This window comes from Lissotriton vulgaris, chromosome 1_2, assembly GCF_964263255.1.
Source record: "Lissotriton vulgaris chromosome 1_2, aLisVul1.2, whole genome shotgun sequence".
Lineage (NCBI taxonomy): Eukaryota > Metazoa > Chordata > Amphibia > Caudata > Salamandridae > Lissotriton > Lissotriton vulgaris.
In genome coordinates, this window is record NC_141686.1 from 352,130,517 (window position 1) to 352,142,091 (window position 11,575).

Here is an 11,575-nt window from a genome sequence, read left to right on the forward strand (position 1 = left end):
ATAGAAGTTTATAAAGGTATATGCGGTGTTGAGAGGTAGTATAGGTGAAGAAGAGTGGCACTATAAGGGGTGAAGCTTAAAACGGTTAGCAGAGTGGTATAGTATTATAAAATGGGTTTAATAACGCTAGCACTGGGGTAGTTGAGAGGTATTAGAGTGATATTAAAGGTGAGGAAGGGTATTTGATGGGTAGTAGTGTTATGAGTAGGGTAAAATTATAGAGTTTTAGACAAGGGATTGAAGGATGTAGGGGTATTAACTGTGTAGAGGGGTATTGGGATAGAATTATGGAAGGATAGTATGTATGTATGTATGTATTGGCATACTTATTAAGCGCGGATGTCACCCAAAGGATATCCTGGCGCTGTGACCCAAAACAACACTACCAGTATGTATTCACCCTACGCCCCCCTTGGGAAAATATTACTTTTAAGGTCCTTTTTAAAGGACAACAGATTTTGCCTACTCCTTAACGGTAGCGGTAAGGAATTCCAAAGTTTGGCAGCCGCAAAGCTGAACGAGCGGCCACCCATCCTCACCCTTTTAAACCTTGGAACAGTCGCCAGGAAGGCCGACGAAGACCTAAGAGCTCTGGCAGTGGAGTACCAAGAAAATAGATCCTGCAACATCACTGGCCCTTGACCGTGTAAAGCAGGACGCTTTAAAAACAGATCCGTTGCTGCACCGGCAACCAATGAAGATCAAAAAGTGCAAGAGATGAAGAGGCAGAGCGTGGGCGGGAGAGGGCCAGCTTAGCCGCCATGTTCTGAACCCGCTGCAGCTTCAGGATCAAGATGTTAGGAGACCCTAGAAGCAGTGCGTTACAGTAGTCTAACCTACTGAGGATGATACTACGCACTGCTTCAATCCTAGCTGCCGGGGGGAGAAACTGAAGAATTTTTCGTAGAGTCCGGAGCAGTAGCATGCATGTCGCAGTGGTTTTGTTGACAAATGCATCTAACTGAAGACTAGGGCCAAATAGGACCCCAAGATTGCGTGCAGAGTCAGCGGCCGTCACAGTACCAGAAATAGAAGTGTGCCAGAACTCTTCTGGTAGAGGACGAGGCAGCTGATCCAAAGAACAGTGAAGAACCTCAGTTTTGGCACCATTGAACTGGAGAGAACGAATAGTTTCTTACCTGTCGGTGTAGTTTTGCAGCTTGAAGATCTTTCTGGATTCACCCTGGCAGGTGTATGGCTAGCAGGTCGATTTTGAGTGGTATTGCCCATCTCCAGATTTCCTGTGCCAAGCTTGAAAGTTCCCCCTTGTTTGTTGATGTAAAAACGTCTGTTTGTATCAGCACCTTCCGGCTGTACAGGTGCTTCTGAAAGGCCTTGATGGCTAGCAGCACTGTTTTCAGTTCCAGGTAGTTTATATGCCTGACAGCATCTGCCGGGCTCCACAGACCCCTCACTCTGAGTTTGTTCATGTGTGCGCCCCATCCTTTCTGGGATGCGTCTGTGGTGATGGTCACTGTTGGGTCCGGTGGTGTTAGAGGCTTCCCTACTGTTATCTTCTCTTTGGTCCACCACTTTATTTCTTCCTGCGCCCTGTGCGTTACAACCACTAGATCTTCCCAACTTCCTGTAGCTTGTGACCATTGCTGCTGTAGCCACTCTTGGAGTGGTCTCATCTGTAGGCGTACATTGGAGACCAGGTGTATGCACGACGCCATCATTCCCAAGATCTTGCTCACTGTCCTCACTGTCAGAGCTCGCCCCTTCTGGTAGTGACGCTTCTCCCTCAGTAAGCTGAGCGTTCTCTTCTCGCTGGGTAACACCCTGCACTGGACGGTGTCGATTAGGGCTCCCAGGAAGGTCTTCACCTGTTCCGGTTCCGATGAGAGCTTTCCCCAGTGTATGGAGAATCCCAGACCTGTTAGCGTTCTTGTGACCTGCTGTGCATGAACCTTGCACGTCTTGTAAGAGCTTGCTTTTACGAGCTAGTCGTCGAGGTAGGGGTATACGTGTATCCCCCCCTTCGCAGGTGAGCGGCCACTGCCGCAAGGCATTTGGTGAACACCCTTGGTGCGGACTTTAGCCCGAAGGCCAGGGTTGTGAATTGGTAGTGATCCTTGTTCACTGCGAATCTTAGCATGTGCTTGTGCTGCCTGTTCATGGGGATGTGCAGGTATGCATCCTTGAGGTCTATGGTGGACAGGAAGTCCCCGGCCTTTATCTGCGGGATGACCTCTTGCAGGGATGTCATCTTGAATTTCTGTGTCTTCACATATTTGTTTAGGAACCGTAGGTCCAGGATGGGTCTTAGGCTTTCGTCCACTTTCGGCACCAGGAAGTAGTTTGAGTACACCCCCCTGTTCTGTTCTTTGAGTGGGACGGGTTCGATGGCCTCTTTGAGGAGGAGTTCTTGAGCTTCCTCTTGGAGCAATTGTAGCTCTCTTCCCGAGTGCTGTCTTCTCTTTGGCTTTCTGTTTGGTGGTTTCTTTTCCAGCTCTATGCAGTATCCGAACTGCGTGATGTTTAGTATCCACTTGTCTGTGGTTATTTTTCTCCACTCCTGTAGAAAAAATCTCAGCCTGCCTCCTACTGGTGTTACATGTTCTTTTGACTCTTGTCCGAGTAGCCCTCTCCACATTGTTATTCTGTGCTCCTCCCCCGGAGGGTTCGAGTGGGTGAGCACCTTTCCCCTTGTGCAGTCACTTAGAGGGGGGTTGTTCACCGCCTCTTCTTCTCTGGCCTCGTCCGTTTCCTCTTGACCGAAAGGACTGGCCCCTGCTCTGGTAGTTCCAGCCTTGCCTCTGCTGGCCTTGGTGACCTTGGTTGTCACTCTGTTGCCCCTGGTGTGAATCTCCTCGCTGGCTTCCGTTTGGCCTCCGTGTAGGAGTGCCCCTTCTCATTCCCCTGAATTGCAGGGCCCCCATGGACCTTGCCGTCTCATTGTCCTTCAGTTGGGTGAGCTTCTCGTCAACTGGGGCTCCGAACAGCGTTTCACCATTGAAGGGAGTGTTCAGGATGTTGTTCTGGACCTCAGCCTTGAAGCCTGAGATTCTGAGCCAGGCTTGCCTTCTCTCCGTGATGCCTATAGCCATCAGTCTGCTGGATGTTTCAGCTCCATCCAGGGCTGTTTTCAGGCATGAGTTTGCAATGCTTTTCCCGTCTTCCACGAGGTGTGATGCTCTCTCACGGTATTGTTCTGGGAGGTGCTTGAGCAATTGGCCCATCTCATCCCAGTGTTGGTATTGATGTCTATTCAGGAGGGCGTTGGAGTTCGCCATCCGCCAGTGTGTTGCGGCGTTCCTTTCAATCTTCCTGCCCGTGAGGTCCATCCTCCTGCTTTCTTTGTCAGGTGGAGGCCCAGATGTTGTTGGGACGTTGGCCCTTCTTCTGGCCGTTGCCGCAATTATCGAATCTGCTGTGACAGACCCCTTGATGTAAGGTGGGTCCTGTGAGGAAAACTTGTATTTCTTTTCCGCCCTTGGCGTTACTGATCTGCATGTAGCCGGGTCCTTGAAGGCTTCCTTCCCCTGGTCTGTGATACTCTTCAGCATGGGCAGGAATTGGCTTCTTGTCTGTATGGGTAGCAAGGTTTCCAGCAGAAAATCTGCTTTAGGCTTCTCCTCTTCCAGCTTAACCCCATAAGCTGCTGCCGCCTTCCTGACGACCTCATTGTAAGCCCTGATGTCATCTGGTGGCGATGGCCTCGAGGGGTATGTTTCTACAGCCTCCTCCGGGTTTTCGGCGTCGATGTCCTGCCACTCCTGGTCGTGGGTCGTCGAGGAACCTGATCCATAGCTTGACTGCTGCTCCCCGTAATCACCTTCAGTGTAATAGAGGTCCTCTTCCTCTTCCTGCTCCGAGGGCTCCAGACTTTTCGGCGTCTCTTCGACGTCGAACTCCTCGTGTTCCTGCACCTCAGCGACGGCGGTTGTCGGCCTCGAGGGTATCTTGTAACTTTTCATCTTTTCATCGAAGTCCTTCTTTCTTTGAAGGATGCTCTCCATTTCGGCCTCGAGCCTTCTCTTCTTTCTCTGCATCTCTGCGGCCTGGTCGCCGTCGAGCGATTCGGCTGCCCTCTTTGGCGGCGTCGTCGACGTCGAAGCCTTCTTCGGCTCCTTTTCCTTCGAAGTCGAAGACCCTTTTTCAGGTGCTTGCTTCGACGACCTTTGCTTTTCGCAGGTCTTCTGCCTCCGGGAGTCCTTCTCGAAGGATCCGCCGGGCTCTTTTTCGGAGGATGCAGCTTCGGCCGTCGAGGTTTTCGGCGCCGGTGCTCCTTTCTGGGCTCTGGGCTCTATCTTTCGAGAGCCCGCCTCTGGCTTTCGAGGCCCTGTGGGGGTTTTCGGGGTCGTAGACTCTCCTACCTTATCAGGCGTTTTCTTATTGGTCTCTGCAACAGTGAAGTCATCTGGACATTCGGCGAAATTGTCCTCGTCGTCGGTGGAGAGGCCTAGTTCGTAAAGCGCCGGGGCCTGGACTTTGCCCTGCATCGTGTGGTGAGCTGTTCTCTGTCTCTCTCGAACTCGGAGCGTCTTCGGCTTGAAGACGAAGCAGGCGTTGCAGTCTCTGCTCTCGTGGTCGATTGGTAGGCAGAGGTTGCAGACCGGGTGCTGGTCCTTCTGCGCGAACTTGTGGTGGCAGTTCTTGCAGAATTTAAATGGAGTCTTGTACATCCCTGCGCTCAGGGGTCCCCCTGTGTGCGCATTCCTCCAAGGACGTCGGAGACCAGTTCGCAGTAGAGGTCATACACCAGTGAAAAGTATCCTTAGAAACCGCATCCTCGCCTTCGAAAGAAAAAATAAGTTGTGTGTCATCGGCATAGTTGACAACTGATATGCCGAATGACTTAATTAAACAAATCAAAGGACGAAGATATATGTTGAATAGAATTGGACTTATTGCCGAGCCCTGGGGCACACCCTGGTTCACCTTTCTGACAGCTGACCGAAAGGGTGGTAAAGCCACTGCTTGTTGTCTGTTATCAAGAAAGGAAATTAACCAGTCCAAGGCTTGGCCAGACACCCACGCTTCCCGCAGCCTATGTAGCAGTAGTAGTAGTAGATCAGTATAGTAGATGGGTACAAGAGCAGTAGTGTAGAAAAGGTGTAGATGGATACAATAGGGGTATAGGGGTAGAAGAGTGGTAGAGTGGTAGAAGATGTAAAGAAGATGGGTAGAGGGATATTAGAGGGGTGCAAAAAGGGTAGATGTGTAGATGGCTAAAAATGTAGAGGGTAAAAGGGGTAGAATAGGATAAGAAGTGTAGGATAGGGATATTAGAGGGCTTGTATAGGGGTAGAGGCGTACAAGGTTAGATGTGAAGAATGCTAGTGGCATATAGGGTTAGAAAAGGGTTAGATTGGTATTATAGCTGTAGTAAAGGGCTAGAGGGGTTAGTAGAGGTGTAAAAAGTAAATGTGTTTAAGAGTAGAAGAGAGTTAGAGGGGTTAAGAGTAATAAGAGGGTTATTAGAGGTTTAGAGGTGTATTACAAGGTTAGTTGGTTATTAGAGTGTTAGCAGGGAAGAAGAGGGGTAGTAACTGAGTAGTGTTGTAAAAGTTTAGTGGGGTATTTGAGGGATGTTAGAGGGTTAGAGGTGTAGCTAGATAGATGGATAGAAGGGCAGAGGGTTATAGGGGGCGAAGAGGGTTGTAGTGTTAATAGAGGGATAGTAGAGGGTTAGTATAAGGCTAAAATGGTGAAAGAGGGCAAGATGGACTTTTGTTCAGAAAAGGGGGTAAAACAGTGGCATTAGAGGGCTAGGTATAGTAGATGGGTATTAGAGGTGTAGAAGTGTAGAGTGTTAGAGGAGTAGTAGATGGATAAAAGGGTAGAAGATGTGTAGAGGTGTACTAGAGGGGTAGCAGAGGGGCACTAGAGGGGTACTGGAGTATAGTGTTATCAGAGGGGTATAGGATTAGAAGTGGAGTAGAAGAAGATTAGTACAGGGGTATTAGAGGGTTAAGAGAGGGGTATAAGTGTAGAAGGGTAGTATACCGGTATTACAGGTAGTAGGCTATAAGGGGGTAGATAGAAGATGGTTAGAGAGGTTTAAGAGTGGTAGAGGTGTAGAAGAGGGAAAGAAGAGGGGTAGAGGGCTAGTGAAGGTGTAAAATAGGTGTAGAAGGATGCAGGGGTTAGAGTGTTTGATGGGTAGTAGATGGATAGAAGGATAGAAGGGTAGATGAGGTATAGAGGTATAGTAAAGGGGTAGTAGAGGGCCAGTAGAGGGGTACTGGTGTAGAGTGGTAGACTGTTACCCGAGGGGTATAGTAGTATTAGAGTGGTAGAAGAAGGTTAGTTCAGGGTTAGTAGCGGGATACCAAAGGTGTACAAGGTTATTTGATGTTTATTAGAGGGGTAGGATATGTTTAGAAAGATAGTGGTGGTTTAAAGATAGTAAATAGTGTATCTTCACGCATGGTATACATTGCATTAAATATACATGTTTAAAAGCATTTAGCTAAAGCGCGCTCAGTTACAGACCCTTAAAAAAAAGCCCCTGAATAACTATAGTGGCGCAGTCAGCAGTGGCAATTAGTATAGCTCCTAAAGTGTTTAATTAAAAAAAAAGTTGTTTCCCTTAGTCGGTAAGTATTTCCTTAAATGAGAATAAAAAAATGCAACGTGCAATGGCAGTCCAGCGTTAATAAAGTAAAATATGTGACAAAGTAGATTAAAAGCTACATTTTGTAAACAGTCCGTCTGAATAGTTGTACATTATTAGGCAAAGCTGATGTAGTAATATCTTAGGACGTGGCTGCCGGGGTTATAAATGGTGTCTTTCACTGTTCTGTCTTTTTTCGCTCATCTTTGAAATACATGTGAAATGCATCTGCAGCGCCATCTTGAAAAGTCTCTTTTTGTGCACATGAAAAACTGCTTTTAAAGCGAAAATAAAGCGGCAGCTGCAGTATTAAAACTGCCTTTTCATGTCTGCGCATTTCCGTTCTTTACTGCGTTAAATAAAGGGGTGGAGTGCGTGTAATCCCCGCAGTGAACGCGTTTGTAAAGGTCGGAGGAGGGCTCGGGTCTGTTTCTGAAGCTCGGATGGAAGGGGCGGTGTCTGTGGCTGGCTCCATGGCAGAGTGGGAGGTGGGTTTGGGGGGGGGGGGGGGTCCATGGCAGAGTGGAGGTGGGTTTGGGGGGGTGGGGGCGGTGTCTGTTGCTGGCTCCATGGCAGAGTGGAGGTGGGTTTGGGGGGGCTCCATGGCAGAGTGGAGGTGGGTTTGGGGGGTGGGGGGCGGTGTCTGTCGCTGGCTCCACGGCAGAGTGGAGGTGGGTTTGGGGGGGTGGGGGTGGCGGCGGTGTCTGTCGCTGGCTCCATGGCAGAGTGGAGGTGGGTTTGGGGGAGGCTCCATGGCAGGGTGGGAGGTGGGTTTGGGGGGGCTCCATGGCAGAGTGGAGGTGGGTGGGGGCGGTGTCTGTCGCTTGCTCCACGGCAGAGTTGAGGTGGGTTTTGGGGGAGTAGGGGGGCGGTGTCTGTTGCTGGCTCCATGACAGAGTGGAGGTGGGTTTGGGGGGTGGGGGGGCCGTGTCTGTCGCTAGCTCCATGGCAGGGTGGGAGGTGTGTTTGGGGGTGTGGGGGCGGTTTCTGGTGCTGGCTCCATGGCAGAGTGGGAGGTGGGTTTGGGGGCGGTGTCTGTCGCTGGCTCCATGGCAGAGTGGAGGTGGGTTTGGGGGTGTGGGGGCGGTGTCTGGTGCTGGCTCCATGGCAGAGTGGAGGTGGGTTTAGGGGGGCTCCATGGCAGAGTGGGAGGTGGGTTTAGGGGGGGCTCCATGGCAGAGTGGAGGTGGGTTTGGGGGGGGCGGTGTCTGTCGCTGGCTCCATGGCAGAGTGGGAGGTGGGTTTGGGGGGTGGTGGCGGTGTCTGTCGCTGGCTCCATGGCAGAGTGGGAGGTGGGTTTGGGGGCACTCCATGGCAGAGTGGGAGGTGAGTGGGGGCGGTGTCTGTCGCTTGCTCCACGGCAGAGTTGAGGTGGGTTTTGGGGGAGTAGGGGGGCGGTGTCTGTTGCTGGCTCCATGACAGAGTGGAGGTGGGTTTGGGGGGTGGGGGGGCGGTGTCTGTCGCTAGCTCCATGGCAGGGTGGGAGGTGTGTTTGGGGGTGTGGGGGCGGTGTCTGGTGCTGGCTGCATGGCAGAGTGGAGGTGGGTTTGGGGGGGCTCCATGGCAGAGTGGGAGGTGTGTTTGGGGGGTGGGGGGGCGGTGTCTGTCGCTGGCTCCATGGCAGAGTGGAGGTGGCTTTGGGGGGGTGGGGGCGGGGTCTGTCGCTGGCTCTATGGCAGAGTGGAGGTGGGTTTGGGGGGGTGGGGGGAGGTGTCTGTGGCTGGCTCCATGGCAGAGTGGGGGTGGGTTTGGGGGGTTTGGGGGGTGGGGGGGGGCGGTGTCTGTCGCTGGCTCCATGGCAGAGTGGAGGTGGTTTTGGGGGGGTGGGGGCGGGATCTGTCGCTGGCTCTATGGCAGAGTGGAGGTGGGTTTGGGGGGCGGGGGGGGGGCGGGTCTGTCGCTGGCTCCATGGCAGGATGGGAGGTGTGTTTGGGGGTGTGGGGGCGGTGTCTGTCGCTGGCTCCATGGCAGAGTGGAGGTGGGTTTGGGGGTGCTCCATGGCAGAGTGGAGGTGGTTTGGGGAGTGGCATTTTGCCAGCATTATTCTTTTGCAGAGCTGAGGGGGCGACACTTGGCATGTATATCGAGGCTGGGGCAGAAGAGAATAAACTGAGCCCTGAGTGGAAACCCCCATTGGGTTCCGATGCAAACGAGGTTTGTGGAAAACATTTGTAAATCTGTGTAAACGGGTTTTCTCGTGAAAAGCGTAACCTTAGAAACGAAGCATCGTAAATACAGTGATGTAATGATATTCTTTTCTTCCCCCCAATGACTCTCGGAGTCGGATGCAGGTGCTAAGCTCTTTATTCAGGAACATACATACAAGGAGCGCAGAGCATGACCTGCGCCCAGCCTGCTCGCGCTCTGAATCTCGCGCTACGCCTACGCGCCTCTACGTCAGCGTACGTCACGTAGCCACGTGACGTACCATGCAAACGAGCTCACTACATATCTCCCTTTTTTCCAACAGTTTAGGTAAACACGTCCTGACTCATATCATAGTCTTTGAACCTCGCTGGTGGGACTACCAGCCTGCCCCTTCTCGTCAGTCTTACCGGAGAACTTGCAGTTGTTGCCTCTTCCCTTTGTCCACTCTCTAACGCAGCCGCGCTAGGCACATTCCGACTGCTGTCTTCCTCCGGCTGACACTCTGCACTGGCCTCTTGATCCTCATTGCTACTTTCTCCACAGTCCGGGCCTTCGCCTTCATAGTCACTGGTGTAGTCACTGTTGCTCTCTCTCTCTCCCATGTAGCCTCCGCTACTCCAGTTGAGTATTCTATTGCACCTGGCCATGCGATCCTGCGACCACACATTTCCATCACTCAGCAAAGCTGCCCGGCCCTTGATTTCCACAACTCTCAGGGGCTTGCTGTACTTACTGTCCCCCTTTTTCTGCAGGGTGGGCAATTTCACTCGTACCCATTCCCCTTTTTCAAGGGCAGTGTCTTTTACATTCCTCCTCGCATCGTAGTGTTTGGTGTACACTGCCTGTGCCTTCTTTAGATTTGCTTGCACCACCGCCGGTGACCACTCACTCTTAATAACTCGGTCCTTCCATATCCTGTTGTCTTGGGTGAACGGCTCCCGGCCCCTCAATATCTGGAACGGGCTATATCCAGTGTTCGTGGGAGTTATGCGATACGCCCACACCATGTGCCATATCTCCGCCTCCCAGTCTTTGTTGTCTGCAATGGCCGCTTGTATCGAGCCCATCACCACTCTATTGAAGCGCTCCACAAAGCCATTCCCCGCCGGGTGGTATATGGATGTGTGTTTCGACGTTATTCCATTTCTTTTCATAAATTGGTTCCATCTGTCAGAGCGGAATTGGGGCCCATTGTCACTAAGGACACTTTTGGGGATGCCCTCTCTCACAAAGGTCTCTGCCATGAAGTTCACTATTTTTTCCGTGTCCATTGTTTCCTCGATCTTTACTTCTGGCCATTTCGAATAACGATCCATCATTACACAAATGTACTTCTGTATACCATGTGCGTTCAGCACTGGCCCTAGTATGTCTATGGACAATTCCTCCCAGGGATTTTGTGGGGGGTCCATCTTCCCTAGGGCTGGGCGCAATGGCTTCAGTGTTTTGTCCGCGCCCTGGCACCTCAGGCACTCTCTCACATGTCTTTCCGCTCTTATGTCCATTCCTGGCCACCAATAATTTTGCTTGGCCCTTAGCTTCAGTTTGCCCGCTCCCAGGTGGCCTTCGTGCAACATGTCCATCAATCTGGGTATCATCATTGACGGGGGTATGACTCTTTCCCCTCTGTAGACAAACGTCCCCTGATCATCCATAGATATTTCCTCTCTCACCTCGAAGTAGGGGACAAGGTTCCGCTCTAATCTGCATTTGTCCGGCCAGCCTCTTACAACGTATTCCTTCACTTTCTCCAGATCCGGGTCTCCGTCATATGCCGTTTTCCATTCTTGTTTGCTGATGGATACTTCAAGGTCCTCGGTGAGTGCGACCCACTCTTCCCCCGCCTCGGGGCATTCTGTGCTGGGCTCCATCGCAGCCGCTCTACTCAGATAATCTGCCACTTTGTTCCTGTTCCCCGGAATGTGTTCAACATCATATCGGAACTCCATTAGTTTGAGCGACATTTTTGAGATCCTTGGTGTCGCTTCCGCATGGCCACTTGATGTGAGCACTTTGAGTAGGGGCTTGTGATCGGTTCTCAGCTGGAACCTTGTGCCCCACAGGAACTGCCGGAACCGGGACATGGCCCACACCACCGCCAACATTTCTTTTTCAATCACACTATACCTCTTTTCAGTGTCATTCAGGGTGCGGGATGCAAAGCATATGGTTTCGACTCTCCCTTGGCCTCGGTCTTGCATGAGGACTGCTCCCAGTCCTTTATCGCTCGCATCAGTGGTGAGTATGGTGCGACCTTGGGGGTCGAACCCTTGCAGAGGAATTGCCCCTGCCACTTCTCTCTTTATCATCTCAAATTCCCGTTGCGCTTCCCCGGACCAACGGAACTCGCTGTTCTCTCGAGTTGACAGCCTCATGTGGTGAGTCTTCGAGGCAAAATGTTCAATGAATTTCCCATAGTATTCCGCCATTCCCAGGAACGACCTGACCTCCTCCTTGGTTGCTGGTGCTGGTGCGTCACAGATCGCCTTCACGTTTTCGCTTTTGGGAGTCACTCCTTGAGCGCTGATTTCGTGGCCCAAGTACGTTACTTTCTCCATCCCTATCCGGCACTTGGCCCATTCTGCTGTGAGGCCCTTCCTTTCCAGTATGCCCAACACCGCCTCCAGCTTTCTGTCGTGGTCCAATCTGTCCTGGCCCATCACCAATATATCGTCCTGGAAGTATTGTACTCCCTTGAGGCCCTGAAATAGCTGATGCATGAGCTTCTGAAACACCGCAGCCGCCGAGGCTAGTCCGAACGGCATGCGGCGGAACCGATAGCATCCGAAGGGCGTTATGAAGGATGTTAAGCTGCGGCTCTCTGGGTGCAGCGCTATCTGGTGATACGCTGAGGTCAAGTCTATG

General features: G+C 51.8%; 1 protein-coding gene across 1 annotated transcript; it reads right to left on the bottom strand.

Moving 5' to 3' along the window:
- Window positions 1-661: 661 nt before the first annotated feature.
- Window positions 662-3,995, bottom strand: LOC147736783 (uncharacterized). The gene is made up of 3 exons (XM_086952697.1): window positions 3,095-3,995; window positions 2,549-2,736; window positions 662-1,114 (listed from the first exon to the last, which is right to left on the bottom strand). The coding sequence occupies exons 1-3, from the start codon at window positions 3,993-3,995 to the stop codon at window positions 662-664; spliced, it is 1,542 nt and encodes a 513-aa protein (XP_086808823.1).
- Between the last annotated feature and the right edge of the window lie 7,580 nt (window positions 3,996-11,575).

Coding starts and splice junctions, on each gene's coding strand:
- LOC147736783 (XM_086952697.1), bottom strand. CDS start 3,995: ATGCAGAGAAAGAAGAGAAGGCTCGAGGCCGAAATGGAGAGCATCCTT. Junction 2,737..3,094: donor GAAAAGCATTGCAAACTCAT/GCCTGAAAACAG, acceptor GAACTACCAGAG/CAGGGGCCAGTCCTTTCGGT. Junction 1,115..2,548: donor CAAAAGAACATGTAACACCA/GTAGGAGGCAGG, acceptor CGTTCTCTCCAG/TTCAATGGTGCCAAAACTGA.